Source organism: Labrus bergylta, chromosome 1, assembly GCF_963930695.1.
Source record: "Labrus bergylta chromosome 1, fLabBer1.1, whole genome shotgun sequence".
Taxonomy (NCBI): Eukaryota; Metazoa; Chordata; class Actinopteri; order Labriformes; family Labridae; genus Labrus; species Labrus bergylta.
The window spans coordinates 11,490,548-11,512,548 of NC_089195.1; the positions used below are offsets into that span (position 1 = coordinate 11,490,548).

General features: G+C 48.5%; 1 protein-coding gene across 1 annotated transcript in view; it reads right to left on the bottom strand.

The window, feature by feature from the left end:
* Positions 1-220: 220 nt before the first annotated feature.
* Positions 221-22,001, bottom strand: part of LOC109989536 (adhesion G protein-coupled receptor L1) — a 34,727-nt gene continuing 12,946 nt past the window's right edge. The window contains 24 exon segments of the mRNA XM_020641316.3: positions 221-3,193; positions 3,414-3,431; positions 3,995-4,105; positions 4,188-4,284; positions 4,357-4,506; positions 4,584-4,752; positions 7,221-7,309; positions 7,547-7,613; positions 7,765-7,985; positions 8,255-8,389; positions 8,391-8,468; positions 12,371-12,544; positions 12,636-12,853; positions 13,981-14,103; positions 14,227-14,407; positions 14,487-14,525; positions 15,545-15,730; positions 16,252-16,355; positions 17,596-17,889; positions 18,686-19,025; positions 19,099-19,363; positions 19,444-19,651; positions 20,832-20,846; positions 21,658-21,767. Of these exon segments, the coding sequence (XP_020496972.1) occupies positions 1,263-3,193; positions 3,414-3,431; positions 3,995-4,105; positions 4,188-4,284; positions 4,357-4,506; positions 4,584-4,752; positions 7,221-7,309; positions 7,547-7,613; positions 7,765-7,985; positions 8,255-8,389; positions 8,391-8,468; positions 12,371-12,544; positions 12,636-12,853; positions 13,981-14,103; positions 14,227-14,407; positions 14,487-14,525; positions 15,545-15,730; positions 16,252-16,355; positions 17,596-17,889; positions 18,686-19,025; positions 19,099-19,363; positions 19,444-19,651; positions 20,832-20,846; positions 21,658-21,767 (5,323 nt within the window). The 3' untranslated portion in view covers positions 221-1,262.

A 22,001-nucleotide genomic window follows, 5' to 3' on the forward strand; every position in this document is an offset into this window, starting at 1 on the left:
TATAACAGCATACCCTCACTATGCCACACCTGACCCCTCCCTCACCCGGCTCCTCCTGACCCCTCCCTCAACCTGCTCCTCCTGACCCCGCCCTCAACCTGCTCCACCTGACCCCGCCCTTGTCCTTTAACTCCTGACCCCGCCCTCACCCTGCTCCTCCTGACCCCGCCCTCAACCTGTGCCACCTGACCCCGCCCTCACCCAACACATCCACACAATGAAAAGATGAGATCATTTTATTTCACATGTTTACTTGAACTTCAATAGCAATACAAGACAATCAGAACACTGGAGGTCGATATGTACAATGGTCTCAAGGGGGTTGCAGAAAAGTTCTGAGGTTTTATATGATCTCTGGCTTTGGAGTTCAAGAGTTTTGTTGCAACCAGTTCCATTACCAACAGTAAGTGGCGTGTGGAGGGATGGGGGAGGCGGAGTTTTTGGTCTTGATGTGAAAATGGAATTGGTCAAGATTTCGAAATCAGTCAGAGGAGAAGTGTGTAAGAGTCCCCCCCCGATTTGATGCTGATAAAATGCTTCACTGTGATACATTAAATATACAAGAATGATGTATATACAGTCGCACACACATCCTTACACACACGCATGCTCGTCAAGCTTCCTGCACGCACTCACACTCTCACACACACTCACACAGCTCTTTCCTCCTACACTATGCAGCCTGGTAAAATCCACTATAAAGTCATGCACATGTTCTTTGAAAGGATTTTTTGGCAACACACACGTGTTTCTTTGACACACTGTTGGCTTGCTACAGGGAGGGACGACACTCGGCCCATCAACCAATAGAAACACAGACAATGGGCGAAAAATAAAACAAGAATTAGCGGCGATGATCCGGGAAGACACAGCAGGGTTTCAGGACAGAGAGAGGAAGAGGCGGAAGAGGAGGAAGAGTCATCAATGGATCACAGTCATAGAAAAGTAACAAAACATGGAAAGGGGAAGTCTCGTGGTGATCAGGAGGTAGAAGCAGGGAGGAGCAATCACTGTCATCATCAAACCCTCATCATCATCATCATCACCATCACATCATCATCATCATCATCATCATCATAACCATCACCACCATCATCATCACCATCATCATCATCATCATCATCATCATCATCATCACCATCACCACCATCACCATCACCATCATCACCATCCTTCTATCCATCAGCTGTATCTTCACATTTGTTGTTGTACCGTCTTCCTCCTCCCGCCTGCTTTCTATCCCCCAATCACCACCGCCCTAGTCACAGGCTTGTCACACGCTGCATCTGTCCGTCGTCTCCGTCGGAGGCGGGCTCTGCTGTGTATGCTGCCTCCCCATTGGTTGTCAGTGGTGGCGGCTGATAGAAGGTCTGCAGGTGATTTGGCCGCGGACCAAGAGGGGGCCGTCCTAAGCTGTAGGGAAGTTCCAGGGCGGGTCTCTGGGGTTGACCGGTGGGGCTGACCTCCTCAGGACCTTCAGGGCTGCTGTCAGGATACGAAAGAGTTGGTGGGGAGGTGCGAGTGTAGAAGCGAGGCGGCGAGCTGCTCCGGCTGTACACCTGCGGGGAGTGGCGGGAGTACAGGTTGTTTGGAGGCGAGTTAGAGTCTCGAGGAGCGAACACATTTGTAGGAGGAGAGCTTCGAGGGAAAATGCTGAGAGGTGGTGAGCGGCTGTCTCCAGGGTAGAGCGGGGAGGGGTTTGAATCCCGGGCGTAGATTGGGGAGGAGTCAGGGTCCAGGTCCAGGTCAGGGGTCAAAGGCAGAGTGAAGCTGTCAGAATCCTCTCGCTCACCGTGGTAACGCAAAGAGCCTCTTTTCCTGCTGTCAAGACCTCCATCTTTACCCTCAAACAGGAAATTTTCATCCCTGTCTACATCCACCCCTCCCCTCCACACGTCCAGCACTCCAACCTTCAGTTTATCGCTCTCTCGTTCAAGCCCCGCCCTCCATCCATCTCTGTCCTTTAAAAACTCATCTTTCTCTCTCTCCACCCCCCCTCTCCATCCCTCCATCCCAAAATCCTTCTTCTGAGTTATAAAAGTCTCCTCCTGCTCCGTCTCTCCCCGCCACACCTCCATCCTTCCAGTTCTTTTCTCCAACACATGAGACTCCTCCCTCCCTCTCTCCAGGCCTCCTCTCCATTCGTCCATTTCTCCGTCTCTTTTCTGTGAGGTGAAAGACTCGTCCCTCCCTCTCTCGCTTCCCGCCCTCCAGTCGTCCATCATTCCGTCTCTTTTCAGTAGAAATGTCTCGTCTTTTTCTCTCCACGCCTCTACGCTGGCCTCCCTCTGCTTCATCAGCAGTGACTCCTCCAGAGCTTTGTACAGGGGCTCTGACTCCTGCGGGGGAGGAGGAGGAGGAGGTGGGAGGGGCCTGTCTCTGTAACGCTCCCTCTCTCGCTCCCTGTCCGTCGCTCCACTTGGCTCCGCCGTGCTGCGGTTGCGGGACAGAGTTCCGGGAGTGCGGCTGAGGGTGGAGTAGGGCCGTGCCTGAACATCGGGGGGACACGCTTGCTGCCGGTCCTGCAGACCACGGCGCCCCAAAGTGCCTTGCAGCTGCAGCCTGTCACTGTCCTTAAGCAGCTCACGGGACTCTGAATCTCCTAAAACACGTGAGTGGGACCAGCCGTCTTGTAGACGTGGCGTGGTGGCGTGGTCTGGGACTCGTGTTGTGGAATGCGTCTCAGTATCTGGTGTGTGGTGCCTCGGCGGCGCCCAACCCTCTTGTGCGTTGTGGCGAATGTTTGGCTGCATGGTTGCAGCCCAGCCCTCCTGCAGCGGTGGCTGTGCATGTCGAGTTAACGTGGCGGTGTGAGTGAGAGCCGCTCTGTCGTGGTGATGAGGCCTCGCCAGACTTCCGTAGCGCTCTGGAGGGACCGGCATGGGGACCGAGGGCCGCAGGTTGCTCTGCACCAGCTCTGAAATGATCATCTTCTCCAGTGCTGCAGCATCTGACAAGTTACGACGCATCCCTGCACCGCTGCCCAGATCTGAGGCTCCATGAGGGGTGAGGAGGGCGGGGGAGATGTCTTCGACTCCGCCCTCCCTCAAGAGGTCTGTACTGCCCACCACTCCAGCACGAGACCCGGGCGTGGTCCCCAAACCGTGCAGGGTGAAGGTGTTGGGGGTGTAACCACCGTTCAGACACACACTGTCCAACCCACAGGAGTCCTGGCTCTGGGACACAGCACCCTCTGCAGGCAGAAAAAGGAAGTGTGGATTAGTGAGCAAAGAGACATGAAAGGTCATAAAGGTCATAAAGGTCATAAAGGTGACGCTCTGAGTGAATGAGTCATGTTTGTTCATGTAACCACATGATGATGTGTTCCATGTGGTCATGGGTTATGAATCAGATGGATTGAACACAGCACAAGATGTGGCGCTCAATGATTCACAACAAAGGAGAGCTCGTACTCTTATTTCTGAAGGTTCCTACACGTCCACGAGTAGACAGAGAGACAGAGAAGGAGAGATTAAAGACACTTTGCAAACATAAAAACTCAACATAGACAGAAAGGTTAAAGGTCACAGAGGGAATATCAGACAAGCAGACATTTATCACCAAGTAAAAACATCAGAAACGTTTTCCACATTCACGCCTCTCTCTCCTTTTCATCCGTCATCTATCTGCTTTAACTGTTCGGGGTCTCGGTGGGGTGGAGCCAAAACCAGCAGTCACTATTGAGGCGGGGTTAGCGGTCACCAGCCAATCACAGGCTGACATACAGAGAGAACAGCCACAGTCAGCAGTTAAGCTAACGAGCATGTCTTTGTTGTTTTCAGCTTTAGAGTTTGAATAAGATCTCAATAATTAAAAAAGCAAAGAAAACGGCAGTAAAAAGAAACAAAGTGAATAAAAGTGATTCATGAAGCGTTAAGAAGCGCCTCACGCTGAAACTCCAGCGTGGAAGAATGGTCACTACGAGATGAACGTCACCAACAGAAGGAAGAAAATCAAAGCTACAGGTGACCTGTGGAGGTGAAGGTGAGGTTACCTGTGGAGCTGAAGGGTTGACTGTAACCCTGAGCCAGCATGGTGTCGTACGGAGACGCTCCGGCGTGAGTCTGCAACACCGGATTAGTGAGGAAGTGGTTTCCTAAAGGAGCTGAGGAGAGAGAGAGAGGAAATGAATAAAACACTCTCAAACACCAAAGGAGACTCAGAGGTTTAAAGACAGACGCTCAGACCTCGGTTCAGAGTGGGCGTGTTGTTAACGTCTGCAGCGATGAAAGAGGACTCGGTCTGCCGCCGCACCGTGTCATTCCACATCCTCCGGATCCGACTCTGGAGCACAAAGAATCCAATAAGGTCAAAGGTCACTCAGAAACACAGACAGAGCTGAAGAGAATATTGTACCTGTCTGTTAGCGGTCGCTCTCCGGCTCTGGCTGCTGGTGTAGCGGCTGTTGGAGCGCAGCGCTGCACCCTTCACCGAGTCCGGCGAGCTGGACGAGGACGTGACGCAGCACTGCGAGAGGCGCAGGCAGCGGCCGTAATCCTTCTGACCCTGCAGGACACAAACAAACCTGCTTAAATAAAGAAGATGAGACGTCACACAGACTCTTTGCACGTGTCGGCTCAGACCTTCCTGGCGAGCGTGCAGTGCAGGATGCTGATGAGGAGCGCCTGGGCGGTGTTCAGGGACGAGAAGAGGTACGCCAGGAGGAGAGATGGAGACAACAGGAACATCAGACCTGAAGACCAGGTGACACTCTGCAGGAAGAGCAGAGTCAGGGAGCCCACTGCCCACGCCCTGCAGAGACACACACGCACACATAGAGACACACACACACAGACACACACAGACACACACACAGACACACACCCTACTGTTAGTACGATATGACACAGCATCATCTACAGCTAGTGTACAATGACTACAGTGATATCTAGTGGTGACATCTGAAACTACAAAGTCAGATCATTAAACAATCCTCTGCGATTGGACGATGAAATGATCTGGGCTCATGGAAAACTACAGCAGGAGTCAAAACGACCATCACCATGACAACCACTAAAACCCTCTGCACCTCCTCATCCTCCAACCTATCACACCTTCATAACACCATCACCATGACAACCACTAAAACCTTCTGCACCTCATCATCCTCCAAACTATCACAACTTTATAACACCATCACCATGACAACCACTAAAACCCTCTGCACCGCCTCATCCTCCAACCTATTGTAACGTGTTGCCCTGGAATAACCCCAAATTTGTCCAAACCCCCTTTCCTGTTTACTGATGGGAAAACACAATTCATTGATTAACTGTTTGAAACGTTTACATTGGAATGTAGAGACAGGACGTCATAAAACACTTTGGATAACTTTCTAAACTACACCGGTAAAACAGACCCCTTGGCTATGTGTGAACGACCTCGGAAATTAGCAAACTCAGAAGGGGTCATAACCACAGCCGTCTGCGGAGTTAATCAACACAGCAGGGAATGCCTTTGATGTGCTCTGGACTATCTCACCTACTGACTTAACAGCTTAACATCTGATGAACAATCTGTCACAACCAACATGCTCAATTTCTGATATAAAAGAATGTCTGTTCAATCCCTGATTTGGAAATATATATAATTGTGACATCAAGAGTGATATTTTCTGGTGAGTTAGATTCCACTACGATCATCCATGACGGAATTATAGATAGGAAGTTGAGTCCGCTGAGAAACGGACCCAACGGACAACGACCGGACCGCTGTGCTATTCATCAGACACTCATCAACTCCGACCAGATTTGCTACAGCTATCACCATGGACCACCGGCATACTCGATCCGAAAGAACTCGACGAGGGCTAAGTGGTCCCATTCTGGGGAGTTCTCCTGAACGCAACTCATAGTAAGGAGCATTCTGATTAAATAGTGGGTGTGTAGGAGCAAAGCTTGTCGTATACAAATCAAAGCCTCTAAATCAACTTTTACACCAAATTCATTAAGTCCCCTTTCTTTTTTCTAAATCCTTACCTATCACTCAAAAGATATTGCGTTTTACCTCGTTACTATAACATAAGAACTTCACCATTCCAACTTAGTAACTAATACAAAACATTGTCTTATTTACGTTGTCACGTCAGTATCACTGTCGTAATTATATCCTTTGCATATTTACTCCATTTATATATCTTTTGTTCACCATTTTCTAAACTTCACACATAAAATTTCAGTACTTTGTCTGTGTATTTTTATGGTTTTAACTGCTTCAGAATTTGCTCCGATGATATGAGATAGATTTATAGATTAATTAATTACTACAACTAGTAGGTTAGTTATCTTATTCTTATACTTTAAGCTTGTACCCCGAATTAGAATACGCTACACTATCACACCTTATAACACCATCATCATAACAACCACTAAAACCCTCTGCACCTCCTCATCCTCCAACCTATCACACCTTTATAACACTATCACCATGACAACCACTAAAACCCTGATGTTTCTTGAAACTCGACAAATTCAGTTGTTGGTTTAATCCCCGATCAGTGTTTCCTGCTGCTCTGAACAAGAAGTTACGAGACCTTGACGAGAACTTGTTGATCCAGTAGATGTTGTCCTTGAGCTCCAGCATGAAACCAAAACAAACTTCTGTTTGGCCACACCTCCTCCATACTGAAGCCTCCGCTCTCCTCCAGAGACACACCTCCAAACCACTCGCGTTTACATGAAGGAGTTCAATTGGAACGCACCATAATTAAGCTCAAGCGGCGGACAAAATTGTTCTTGTCTCGAGCTGCAATCACCTGTGTTCTGCATTGTTGTGTTAGCATGCTAATGTTAGCGCTCTTTAGTTAGCTCGTAGCTTCACATTGCATGTGTCATGCATTGTTGTGTTAGCATGCTAATGTTAGCGCTCTTTAGTTAGCTCGTAGCATCACACTGCATGTAATTTGACACAGAATGAGCGTGGACTGAAAACTCTTACTAACATCCAAATAATCAGTGAGCATGTTCTTCTTCTCTCTAGTCCTCTGACAACAACACAGCCAGCGGGACTCGAGCTTCTCTCTCATTGTAGACAGTCATGACTCAGAGACACATTTACACAGGATACACTGGATTTATGATATATTTATGTGTAACATGTCACACATTCTTCCTTTAAGATAAATTACAAAAAATCTTTGAATGACCTCTGACCCTCTCGTACGACTCATACGAGATTGTTTTCAAAAAAGTCTGCCTGTTTCAGAAACTCAGCATACTCACCTCAAGTTGTCATGGCGACTGGAGTCTGGCTTTAAAGCAGCCGTGCTGTGCATCTTATGTAAGGTCATGACCAAGACAACCAAGTTCAGCTGAGGGCAGAAACAACAAACAACAAACACAGTTTAACAATAACAACATCAATAAACAGATAAGTTTCTTTGTAGAGCAGCTGAACATGTTTACAACCAACTAAGACAGAGAAGAAAAAAAAACTACACTAAGAATACTTTTAACATTTAAAAACCAGAGGTTATATAACAGTCCCACTTTGGGAAGCAAGGCGTTAAATGATGACATCATCATATTAGACATCAAAGGAAACTCACCGTTATGATGACGGCAACAGGACCAAGAAAACTCCAGATGAAGTAATTATCTGTCCTCAGCCAGCAGCTACACACACACATAAACACAAACAACAATAATTTAATAACTTTCAGTGTGGCAGACAGAGTTAAAGTATTTAGATGTTGGAAATTTACTTTACTTTACACACACACACACACACACACACACACACACACATGCGCATTAGTTAACTCACGCCGTTGTGGAGCCGTAGCCTCTGAAGTCTATGGCGGCAGACACGGCCACCACCAGCCCGGGGACGGAGTAACCACACAGGTAGAAATACTTCCTCCTGGAGTTCCGACCCTCAAACACCTCCCTCTGCAGCAGGTAGAGCTCCACCCCCTCCAGACATAACCAACAGAACGCAGAGAGCAGAGAGAAGTGCAGCAGGCCGGCAATGATGGAGCACACAACCTGGGGGGGGGGGGGGGGGGGGGGAGGGGAAGAGGAGAGGATATTATATTTTTTATATTTGATTATCTTGTAGTAATTATCCTGCACAGATCCTAACTGGTGCTCATATGATAATATTTATTTTGGAGACATCTGCGTCTCTGGTGGAATGGTCAATTTAAGTTAACAAGAATAAATATAGAATAAAAAGTGAGAGTACGGACGGTCAGCATGGCGTCCATTTCAGTGGAGGCACACTCAGCGTCCTCATCTGAACTTAAAGCACTCACCGTGTACTGAGTCTTGTTGGCTCCGACCAGGAAGAGCAGCTCGGTGATCAGCAGGTTGGCCCAAAGGTTGCAGTGGATGGTGCTGTGGTCAGTGTGCCACGGCGCCCCCTGGCAGCACAGCGTGGTAAGACAGGTGGGCCAAACAAACTAGTGCTACAGAGATCCCCACCCAGGACACGACATAGACGAGAAGCTCCTCCACCCCGGCCCCAAACTGACGAGGAGGACAGACAGCAGAAAAAGAAACTATTTAACATGATAATATAATACAACTGTGTTTAATGTATGTAATTTATATTAAAATTATAATAATTATATTAAAACATTACAAACAAGTCAAAACATGACTGATGAAGATGATGAAGGTGATGAGCTGACACTGTACCACCTGAGAGATCACACTGTACCACCTGAGAGCTCACACTGTAAGACCTGAGAGATCACACTGTAAGACCTGAGAGATCACACTGTACACCCTGAGAGATCACACTGTACCACCTGAGAGATCACACTGTAAGACCTGAGAGATCACACTGTACCACCTGAGAGCTCACACTGTACCACCTGAGAGATCACACTGTAAGACCTGAGAACTCACACTGTACCACCTGAGAGATCACACTGTAAGACCCGAGAACTCACACTGTACCACCTGAGAACTCACACTGTACCACCTGAGAGATCACACTGTACCACCTGAGAGATCACACTGTAAGACCTGAGAACTCACACTGTACACCCTGAGAGCTCAAACTGTACGATATGAGAGCTCACACTGTAAGACCTGAGAGCTCACACTGTACACCCTGAGAGCTCAAACTGTACGACATGAGAGCTCACACTGTAAGGCCTGAGAGCTCACACTGTACACCCTGAGAGATCACAATGTAAGACCTGAGAGATCACACTGTACCACCTGAGAGATCACACTGTACCACCTGAGAGCTCATACTGTAAGACCTGAGAGATCACACTGTACCACCTGAGAGATCACACTGTAAGACCTGAGAGATCACACTGTACCACCTGAGAGCTCATACTGTAAGACCTGAGAACTCACACTGTACCACCTGAGAGATCACACTGTAAGACCTGAGAGATCACACTGTAAGACCTGAGAGCTCACACTGTACACCCTGAGAGCTCAAACTGTACGACATGAGAGCTCACACTGTACCACCTGAGAGATCACACTGTACCACCTGAGAGATCACACTGTAAGACCTGAGAGATCACACTGTACCACCTGAGAGCTCATACTGTAAGACCTGAGAACTCACACTGTACCACCTGAGAGATCACACTGTAAGACCTGAGAGATCACACTGTACCACCTGAGAGATCACACTGTACCACCTGAGAACTCACACTGTACACCCTGAGAGCTCAAACTGTACGACATGAGAGCTCACACTGTAAGACCTGAGAGCTCACACTGTACACCCTGAGAGCTCAAACTGTACGACATGAGAGCTCACACTGTACCACCTGAGAGCTCATACTGTAAGACCTGAGAGATCACACTGTACCACCTGAGAGATCACACTGTAAGACCTGAGAGATCACACTGTACCACCTGAGAGCTCATACTGTAAGACCTGAGAACTCACACTGTACCACCTGAGAGATCACACTGTAAGACCTGAGAGATCACACTGTACCACCTGAGAGATCACACTGTACCACCTGAGAACTCACACTGTACACCCTGAGAGCTCAAACTGTACGACATGAGAGCTCACACTGTAAGACCTGAGAGCTCACACTGTACACCCTGAGAGCTCAAACTGTACGACATGAGAGCTCACACTGTAAGACCTGAGAGCTCACACTGTACACCCTGAGAGATCACAATGTAAGACCTGAGAGATCACACTGTAAGACCTGAGAGCTCACACTGTACACCCTGAGAGATCACAATGTAAGACCTGAGAGATCACACTGTAAGACCTGGGAGCTCACACTGTAAGACCTGAGAACTCACACTGTACACCCTGAGAGCTCAAACTGTACGACATGAGAGCTCACACTGTAAGACCTGAGAGCTCACACTGTACACCCTGAGAGCTCAAACTGTACGACATGAGAGCTCACACTGTAAGACCTGAGAGCTCACACTGTACCACCTGAGAGCTCATACTGTAAGACCTGGGAGCTCACACTGTAAGACCTGGGAGCTCACACTGTACCACCTGAGAGATCACACTGTAAGACCTGAGTGCTCACACTGTACGACATGAGAGCTCACACTGTACGACATGAGAGCTCACACTGTAAGACCTGAGAGCTCACACTGTAACCCTGAGAGCTCAAACTGTACGACATGAGAGCTCACACTGTAAGTCCTGAGAGCTCACACTGTACGACATAAGAGCTCACACTGTAAGACCTGAGAGCTCAAACTGTACAACATGAGAGCTCACACTGTACGACATGAGAGATCACACTGTAAGACCTGAGAGCTCACACTGTACACCCTGAGAGCTCACACTGTAAGACCTGAGAGATCACACTGTACACCCTGAGAGCTCACACTGTAAGACATGAGAGCTCAAACTGTACGACATGAGAGCTCACACTGTAAGACCTGAGAGCTCACACTGTACGACATGAGAGCTCACACTGTACGACATGAGAGCTCACACTGTACACCCTGAGAGCTCACACTGTAAGACCTGAGAGCTCACACTGTACACCCTGAGAGATCAAACTGTACGACATGAGAGATCACACTGTAAGACCTGAGAGCTCACACTGTACACCCTGAGAGCTCACACTGTAAGACCTGAGAGCTCACACTGTAAGACCTGAGAGCTCAAACTGTACGACATGAGAGCTCACACTGTAAGACCTGAGCGTTAACACTGTACGACATGAGAGCTCACACTGTACGACATGAGAGATCACTCTGTAAGACCTGAGAGATCACACTGTACACCCTGAGAGCTCACACTGTAAGACCTGAGAGCTCAAACTGTACGACATGAGAGCTCACACTGTAAGACCTGAGAGCTCACACTGTAAGACCTGAGAGCTCAAACTGTAAGACCTGAGAGCTCAAACTGTACGACATGAGAGCTCACACTGTACGACATGAGAGCTCACACTGTAAGACCTGAGAGCTCACACTGTACGACATGAGAGCTCACACTGTAAGACCTGAGAGCTCACACTGTAAGACCTGAGAGCTCAAACTGTACGACATGAGAGCTCACACTGTACGACATGAGAGGTCTTTGGAGGTGTTTTAATAATATCACTCTGGAGTAGGAGGAGGAGGAGGAGGAGGAGGGAGAAGAGGAAGAGGAGGAGAGGAGGAAAGGAGGAGAGGAGGAGGAGGAAGAGGAGGAGGAGCTGACGTCGTGCTACGGTCACTTTATTTATCTCATTTTTACCTTACAGTTATATTGTATATATTAGTTCTGTTGTTCCATTATTCACCATGCACCTTAATAACTTATCATTTAGTATTTGCCTATTTGCACATAGCTCTGTATATATATATTTATTTCTCGTTTACTGCACATAGTTCTGTTTACATATATTTATTTATCGTTTACTGCACATAGTTATGGTTACATCTGTTTACATCTGTTAGTCCAATCACTGTCCACTTATATCTACTCCTTTATATTTTGTATAAGTTAAGTTTAAGCTTTAAGTTGTATTTAAATTGACACTTTCTATTTAGGTTAAAATGTTTCGTTTACTTGCACTGTTGTTAATTTACTACTCTGTGTGCCTTTGAATTGCTCCCCGGGGACAAATAAAGTTTTTTTAATTGAATTGAATTGAGGAGGAGGAGGGGTACGAGGAGGAGTAGGAAGAGGAGGAGGAGCTGAGGAGGAAGAACTGAGAAGGAGGAGGGGCATGAGGAGGAGGAGGAAGAGGAGGAAGAGGAGGAGGAAGAGGAGGAGGAGGAAGAAGAGGAGGAGGAAGAGGAGGAAGAGGAGGAGGAGGAGGAAGAGGAGGAGGAAGAGGGAGGGGAGGAGCTGAGTAGGAGGAGGAGGAGGGGTACAAGGAGGAGGAGGAAGACGAGGAAGACGAGGAGGAAGACGAGGAGGAGGGAGAGGAAGAGGAAGAGGAGGAGGAGGGTGTGTTGGGTGTGTTCCTTACTGCCGGTTGCTGATACGTCATGAGGACAGCATAACTGGACAGGTGGTTACAGGCGCAGGTGGTGTGCGTGTTGTTGGTGTGTAACAGACGACAGCCCTGCGTAGACCACCTGCCGCTCCCAGAAACCCCTGACCCGTTCCAGAAGGAGCAGTTGGGGCCAAAGTGGTTTTCAAGCTGTGGAGACAAACACATGTCAGTGGCAGTGAAAGAAATTCAGGGACCAGGTGGATGGTAGAGGATCTGATGTTTAAAACCTTTAACAGACCTGGAGGTGTCTCAGGGTGAAAATCACTGGCTCAGAGAGGTACACTCTGTTAGTCCCTCGGTGCACAGACGCAGAGATGACGTGGGAGTTGACCACCAGGCTCCTGCGCCTCAACTCTGAGCCAGGGCTGAGTCCCAGCCCGAGCCGCAGGGTGGAGTTCTGGGTGGTCAGGAAGGAGCCCAGGTTCTTATAGAGAGTGAGGACAAGCTTTACCTGGCCTGAAGGAGGAGACGAAGGAAACAGACAAAGACATTTAGGTTTAGTAAAGTTTAAAGCATTATACTAAAGACGAGACAGTTCATCTGTTTTGAAATCTGAACTTGTGAACATGTCAGAACCAGCTGATCTCTGAATGTTAGCTGAGGGTATGAATACTCTGTCCTTTCAGCCCCCTCGTAAAGTTTCAGCATTATGAGCCGAGTGTGCAGCAACAAATATTTCACTGAGGATGGGATGAGTATGAAGGCCGATGAAATACAATCATATATACGACCATCAGCGAATATTGAACTATATAAAAGTATTACCAGGTTATGGTTAGTTTGAGAACGGTAACAGGACACCGTATCATCCTGACTCTTCACTCAGCTGCACGTTGATTAGTTGTGTTGTGTTCACTGACCACTGAGCTGCACATTGATTAGTGGTGTTTAGTTCACTGACCACTGAGCTGCACGTTGATTAGTTGTGTTGTGTTCACTGACCACTCAGCTGCACGTTGATTAGTTGTGTTGTGTTCACTGACCACTGAGCTGCACGTTGATTAGTTGTGTTGTGTTCACTGACCACTCAGCTGCACGTTGATTAGTTGTGTTGTGTTCACTGACCACTCAGCTGCACATTGATTAGTTGTTTTGTGTTTACTGACCACTGAGCTGCACGTTGATTAGTTGTGTTCACTGACCACTGAGCTGCACATTGATTAGTTGTGTTCACTGACCACTCAGCTGCACGTTGATTAGTTGTGTTGTGTTCACTGACCACTGAGCTGCACGTTGATTAGTTGTGTTCACTGACCACTCAGCTGCACGTTGATTAGTTGTGTTGTGTTCACTGACCACTGAGCTGCACCTTGATTAGTTGTGTTGTGTTCACTGACCACTCAGCTGCACATTGATTAGTTGTTTTGTGTTTACTGACCACTGAGCTGCACGTTGATTAGTTGTGTTGTGTTCACTGACCACTGAGCTGCACGTTGATTAGTTGTGTTGTGTTCACTGACCACTGAGCTGCACGTTGATTAGTTGTGTTGTGTTCACTGACCACTCAGCTGCACGTTGATTAGTTGTGTTGTGTTCACTGACCACTGAGCTGCACGTTGATTAGTGGTGTTGTGTTCACTGACCGTTGTTGCTGTACTGCTGCAGAGCCAGCGCTGATATCTGCAGGATGCTGTCACTGTCGTAGGAGTGTGGAAACGTCAGGTCCTGTATGTCAGCCTCTGTGTTCAGCACATACACCTCCACGTCTGCACACACACACACACACACACACACACACACACACACACACACACACACACACAACAAAGCTTCAGTTGTGATGTCATTTCCACACCGTTCTGAGCAGAAGAAAGAGAGACAGCACGTACCAACATTTGGCGTCCTGTCACTGAAGCGTCCCTCGTAGAGATTGTTAGCCAAGAGAAAGGCTCCTTTTTCAACTGCGTCTAAGAGCAGAGACGCCGAGCGGGATTGATCAACGCCGCTCATGTCGGCCCAGGAAACCAGAGCCTCGGGACCCAACAGGTTATCAACGGTCTGAACCACCGCCTGATGGAGAAAACGCCATGAGTTTATTCTCTACCTGTCTGTCTATCTGTCTGTCTGTCTGTCTGTCTGTCTGTCTTACCTGGACATAGGCTCTGCAGGTGCGTTCTCTCTTCTGCAGCTGTAAAGCAGAAAAACATTCCCAGTGAGTTTGATCATCATTCCTTCTATCGAGAGTAAAGGTGGGGTTAAAGGTGGGGTTACAGGTGGTGTTAAAGGTGGGGTTAAATGTCGTGTTAAAGGTGGGGTTAAAGGTGGGGTTAAAGGTGGGGTTAAAGGTGGGGTTTAAAGTCGGGTTAAAGGTGAAGTTAAAGGTCAGGTTTAAGGTGGGGTTAAAGGTGGGGCTAAAGGTGGGGTTAAAGGTGGGTTTAATGGTGGGGTTAAAGGTGGGATTAAAGGTGGGATTAAAGGTGGGATTAAAGGTGGGGTTAAAGTTGGGGTTAAAAGTGGGGTTAAGGGTGGGGTTTAAAGTCGGGTTAAAGGTGGAATTAAAGGTGGGGTCAAAGGTGGGGTTAAAGGTGGGGTTAAAAGTGGGATTAAAGGTGGGATTAAAGGTGGGATTAAAGGTGGGGTTAAAGGTGGAGTTACAGGTGGGGTTAAAGGTGGGGTTAAGGTGGGGTTAAAGTTGGGGCTTAAAGGTGGGCTTAAAGGTGGGGTTAAAGGTGGGGTTACAGTTGGGGTTACACGTGGGGTTAAAGGTGGGGTTAAAGGTGGGGTTAAAGGTGGGGTTACAGTTGGGGTTACACGTGGGGTTAAAGGTGGGGTTAAAGGTGGGGTTACAGTTGGGGTTACACGTGGGGTTAAAGGTGGGGTTAAAGGTGGGGTTACAGCTGGGGTTACACGTGGGGTTAAAGGTGGGGTTAAAGGTGGGGTTAAAGGTGGGGTTACAGTTGGGGTTACACGTGGGGTTAAAGGTGGGGTTAAAGGTGGGGTTACAGTTGGGGTTACACGTGGGGTTAAAGGTGGGGTTAAAGGTGGGGTTAAAGGTGGGGTTACAGTTGGGGTTACACGTGGGGTTAAAGGTGGGGTTAAAGGTGGGGTTACAGTTGGGGTTACACGTGGGGTTAAAGGTGGGGCTAAAGGTGGAGTTAGTGTAAGGTATATCACGCCACACACTCCCACTAACCACACTGACAATACCTTGTTGTAATTGCGAGCAGCTGACTCTTTATTGGCCGGTCTCAAGGCTTGGAGCTGGGAGTCCAGGATGTCCAATAGCTGCTCGATCAGCCTGACGGACATGCTGACATCACCAGCGTAGATCCGCCCCCGCGTCAGGTTGACCAGCTCCCCTGCGATGTTTGCGGCGTTCTCTCCGCTCTTAATCTGGAGTGAGCGGGGGTGATTATGATGTCACTCATTCTGACATTTAAGAAACATGTGAGTGTATGTGTGTCTGTGTGTGTGTTTACATGTGTGTGTGCCTCTATGTGTGTGTGTGTGTTTACATGTGTGTGTGCCTTTATGTGTGTGTATGTGTGTGTGTGTGTTTATGTGTGTGTGTCTTTGTGTGTGTGCGTGTGTGTGTGTCTTTATGTGTGTGTATGTGTGTGTGTGTCTTTACGTGTGTGTGTGTGTGTGTGTGTGTGTGTGTGTGTGTCTTTACATGTGTGTGTGTCTTTATATGTGTGTGTGTGTGTGTTTGTTTACGTGTGTGTCTTTATGTGTGTGTATCGTTATGTGTGTGTCTGTGTTTATGTGTGTGTGTGTGTGTGTGTGTGTGTGTGTGTGTGTGTGTGTCTTTATGTGTGTGTGTGTGTCTTTGTGTGTGTATCTTTATGTGTGTGTGTGTGTGTGTGTGTGTGTGTGTGTGTGTGTGTGTGTGTGTGTGAGAGTGTGCGACTCACCTTCTGTGCGATCTGGCTAACCCAGGGAGAGGTGCAGTTAGAAAGGTCAGGCCCTCTGGAGCTCCAACCCACAGGAGTCTGCACGCACTGATAGGAAGCAATACCTGCACAGAGAGACAGGCGGTCAGACAGACAGACAGACAGACAGACAGAGAGACATACTGTGTAATTTTACATTTACATTACTGTATTTTTTTACATTACTGTATTTTTTTACATTATTGTATTTTTTTTTATTTAAATGATGTAAATATGTTTGATCTGTTTTTAACTTCTATTTTTATTTTTTATAAGTATATTCCCATCCCCTGTTTTCTGGAGCTGCTGTAATGCACAAATTTCCCCCACGGGGGATCAATAAAGTTTATCTTTATCTTTATCTTTAGACAGACAGACAGACAGACAGGCATGCAGGCAGGCAGACAGACAGACAGGCACTCAGGTCACTCAGGTCCAGCTCTCTGGGAGGTGTTGACAGACAGACAGACAGCCAGACAGACAGCCAGACAGGCAGGCAGGCAGGCAGGCAGGCAGGCAGGCAGGCAGACAGACAGACAGTCAGCAAGACAGACAGGCAGGCAGGCAGGCAGGCAGACAGACAGACAGACAGACAGACAGGCAGGCACTCAGTTCACTCAGGTCCAGCTCTCTGAGATGGGAGGGGTTGACAGACAGACAGACAGACAGACTGACTGACTGACTGACTGACTGACTGACTGACTGATAGACAGACAGACAGAGAGGCAGGCAGGCAGGCAGGCAGGCAGACAGGCAGACAGACAGACAGACAGACAGACAGACAGACAGACAGACAGGCAGACAGCTCGTGGTCAGCCATCAGAGCATGAAGATGGTTAAATCTTCATATGAAACATGTTTATAGATGAAGAGTGTTTCCAGAAAGTTAAACTTTAAATTCTGTTTATTAACTATTTCATTCAAATCAGAGCAGAGTCTGCGTCCTGTTAACCAGTTGCTGCTTACACCATGTCCACAATATCCAACATGATTAAGCTCCATGCACTGCAGATCTGCATTATCTGCATAACAGCTCCACCTCGGAGCAGTGAGCGAACGTGCGCTGAGCTGGGACAGCTGCACACCGTGACCACGAGCTGATGAACCCAGCTTGAAGCTTTTTTTACTTCTCCCACATCTGAAGGCGGGTTCAAAGAGGGGACATCCGACCAAGTTTCAAAGGGAAACAAGATACACACACACACACACACACACACACACACACACACACACACACACACACACACTCACACGGACACACACACACACACACACACACACACACACACACACACACACACACACACACACACACAGAGGACCTACCCAGAGACCCTTTAGGACAGGGTCTCTCCACGGTCTCTCCCTTCAGAGTTGGCGGCCACTGTACCCCTCGTGCAACCCGGCCCTCACATCCGCCCACCTGACCGGGGCCCCCGGGCGCCAAAGGGATACGCAGAGGTGGACGTGGGGTCAGAGGGACCATGGCTGTGATTGGCCGCTGGTCAAAGGGTCCCCTGTTGATGACCCCAATTGGGTGAGAGGCAGACGGGCGCACTGGCGTCAGTGCGACGGTGGCGGTGTAGGAGCGGACAGTGGTCATGAGGGAGGAGAGAGGACCTGAAAAGAAGGAAACCATGTTGAAGCCGTGATTCTAAAATGAGTGGAGCAGATTCAAGACGTCTCTGTTAGCTTAGTTACGTACGCTCGCTCTCTACCCATGGCGTGCAAGAGCCCACACTCAAAGCACGAGCAGAGGTCGGCTTCTGGAGCAACGGCGCTCGTTCATGTAAGTGAGGGGCGTGGCTTTAGAGGGCGCACAGATGGGGGGCGTGGCTTTGGAGGGCGCACAGAGGGGGGGGGGGGGGGTGCAGATGAAGCATTGAGGGAATGCTACTTTAAAATCATGCTAGTTTTAGAAAATGACCGACCCTGCACTGCTGAACGATGAAGCAGTAAAATATAATGTCAGATATCCATCTGAATTGTGGATTCCTGAAACAAAGCTTTCAGGATTTTTCAGAAATATCTGTAAACGTTTAGTTTGTAAAGTAAGGAGCTTTGTCCATGCTTGTGATTGGTCACAGACTCGGTCTCTGAGCATGTTATAACAACGGATGGATTCAGTACTGATTCAATACTTATTGTTGAGTTTCTAGTTTCTTCAGGAATGTCCAAACCATCGACTGTATATTGAGATGGACGTATTAACAGCCATCAGGGAGTGAAGCAAAAACAGTTGGAGCTCCGTGTTAGGGCTGTTTGTCCCTTCTCCCTTCCTGTTGTCTCCAGGTGAAGGTTAAATAACGAGGTACACCACGCTCAGTCAGGGCTGATTTTACTGATCTGAGCGAGCGTGTGCTTCCCTTCTGCAAATCAGTCAGCTGCAAACACAAAGTGCACCTGTCACACAAACCTTTGGTGGGGGGAGGGTGGGTGAACTGGAGGGGGTATCTCAGCACGTAGTAGTTGTTCCACACGTACAGCTGGTTGTCTCGGGGGTTGTAGTCGATGGACGAGATGTACTGGTACGGGTTGGGAAACGGGATCTGAATGGGGAGCTCTTGTCCCCGGCTGGTGTCGTAGGCGTACACGACCATGTCGCTGCCAACACGACCTTCTGCCTGCCCCTCATCGTCCTGGAAGACAGAGCGCACAGCGTAGAGCACGCCACAGGCCATGAAGGCGTTGCTCGCCCCACGCTTGTCGAACCCGGTGGCCCAGGTCCCCTCGAAGCGGAGCGTGTAAGGGTTGACCTGCACAGAGACAAGAAGATGAGATCAAGAAGCCCCTCCCCCCTCTCCTCTGACCTCCGTCCTCCGTCCTCACCTGGCTGACCACGATGCGTCCGTTATTGGCTTCAGTCGAGTAGATCACCCAGAGGCCGTTCTCGTCCACCGCCAGATCGATGTCTGACTTCCCTCCCCAGCGGTACGGCGATGTGTCATGGTAGTTTGCGTTCACCACCACTGCCTCGCCACTCTTGATGCGAGTCCGCAGGTCATACTTGACAAGGTTTCGTGTTCGCTCCTTGTTGTAAAAGACGGCGCCGTCGTACACCACGAAGCCCGTACCGTCCACGCGGCTCGGCAGCCTGAAGGTTAAATATGTGGTGTTCATGAATAAAGACCCTCAGTGATAAACACCAGCTTCATTATTTAGACATCCACTCACTTGTAGGTCGTGGTGACCCGGTTCTGCCGGTAGTCGTCCCACGACGCGTACTCGTATAGAACCTCAGTCCTGTACGGTGTCCACGGCATGACGTACAGCCGGTCACCAGCCTGCAGCGGGTCCTTACACCACGCCCCCGACTGATGCTCCGCCTCCAGGAGAGAGGAGGCCGGCTGGATACTGAGCAGCGATCCGGGACATACGAAAACTGGAGGTTTGGGAGTGGGGGGGGGGGGGGGAGGAGGGGTGGGCGAGAGCGGGATGAGAGAAGAAGTGAAGGAGATAAGGAGATAAGGAGGCAGGTGAGAGGAAGAACGATGGTCGCATGAAAAATGGACGAGTTCGATGAAGCAGGAAGAAAAAAAGATGAAGAGAAAAGAGAGAGAGAGAAGGATTTAAAACAGCTGTGCTGATCGGGAGCAAGGCAACAAGACGTAACAGAAATCACACACAGTTAGTGTGTGTGCGTGCGTGTGTGTGTGTGTGTGTGTGTGTGCGTGCATGCGTTTGTGTGTGTGTGTGTTTGGGTTAGTGCAACAAGAGTGGAAAGAGTGTGAGTGAGGTAGAATCAGGGACGCAGAGGGCGGGGCTAAATTTGCCTTGAAGTGAATGAGAGGGCTGGTTAGTTTACGCCGAGCACAACGATTGGTCCACCCACATGTCAATAACTGCATGGACACACGTTTACTCACACGGGCATGCAAAAAGGCATGCACACACACACACACACACACACACACACACACACACACACACACACACTCACTTACACTCACTCACACACACACACACACTCACACACACACACACACACTCACACACACACACTCACACACACACACACACACACACACACACACACACACACACACACATAAGCAGTGCTTGGTAAGCACACATTTGGTCTTATTTTTCCTACGTAGATAAATAAGGGACTCTTCCTATAGGGGAAGAAAAGGGACAAAAAGCATGAAGAGGATGATTGGACAACCAGGAAGGAACGACAGAGAGAGAGAGAGTGAGAGAGAGGGTGAGAGGGAGAGATATATAGTGTGAGAGAGAGAGAGAGAGAGAGAGCATGAGAGAGGGTGAGAGAGAGAGTGAGAGAGAGAGAGTGAGAGAGAGTGAGAGAGTGAGAGAGAGTGAGAGTGAGAGAGAGGCTAGGTGCAGAACCTGGATCAAACTGGATAAAAAGACGGGGTGTCCATACAACAAGAGATGGATCAAATGAAGAACATAGGAGGAAATGAATCAAAGGGGGGCAACATCCAGCATGACTACGAAACAACGTCCTAGGGTAGGAGGAAGAGAGAGCGATGGCAGGAGAGAGGGAGAGAGGGGGGGGCGGGGTAAAGAGAGATCAAGATGCTACAATATATTGTCTTTACCTTTTTGGTCCACTTCTACTCAAGCATAGGAAAAAAAAGAGGGAGAGAAAGAAATAGAAGTCAGAGGGTGAAGAAGGGAAGTGAAGAGAAGCACGAAGCGAGAGAGAGAGAGAGGGAGAGAGAGGGAGAGAGAGGGAGGGAGAGAGAGAGAGAGGGAGAGAGAAAGAGAGGGTGAGAGAGAGAAAGAGAGGAAGAAATTCACAGATAAAGACTTCTTCAGGAACTCATTCTCACCAACAAACATTATAGTTCACAAAAAAAGAAAGAAGCACAAGAGAGACCTGGCAACCTCCCTCCTCCCCCCACCCTTCTCTCCTCCTCTCTCCCCTCCTCTCCTCTTTTCCTCCCTCCCTTCTCCTCCCCTGGTCTTTCCTTCCCTCAATCAGGCTCCTGTGGAGAAAAGAGAGCAACTCCTGTGGCGTGAGTCTGCAAAAGAAAATACACACGCATGCACACACAAGTGCACGCACACACACACACACAGGCAACATACAGTATGCAAATGTTCTGTACTTTCTCTGTCTGTACTTTTCTATGCAAGTTTCAAGTTTTCATATCTCACACACAAACACACACACACACACAGACACACACACTCCCTGAGAAAAAAAAGACTCCTATCCATCAGTCTCTCAGGGAAACAGTCGTCATCAGAGCTTGTAAGAACAGAAACAAACATTTCAGACCTGTAGCAGATTAAATGTAAATGTTTTACATGCATGTACATACACGTATTTACAGTTTATAGATGTGTGTGTGTGTCTGTGTGTCTGTGTGTCTGTGTGTTGGGGTGTTTAGATGTGTGGTTGTATTAATGCATACTCACTATAAGGGACACACTCATACTGGATCTCCAGGTATTTGTAGGTTCCAGGACAGGGGTCTGGGAAGACGTCAACCCCTGCAACCACCACACACTGAGTCCTGTTGTTACACCTGGAGGTCAGGAGGCGGGGGGGGTAGGATGGTTGTTGGATGGATGGTTGGATGATGGATGAAAAGATGGATGGATGGATGGATGGATGATGGATGAAAAGATGGATGGATGGATGGATGGATGGATGGATGGATGATGGATGAAAGATGGATGATGGATGGATGAAAAGATGGATGGATGAAAGATGAAAAGATGGATGATGGATGAAAAGATGGATGGATGGATGAAAAGAT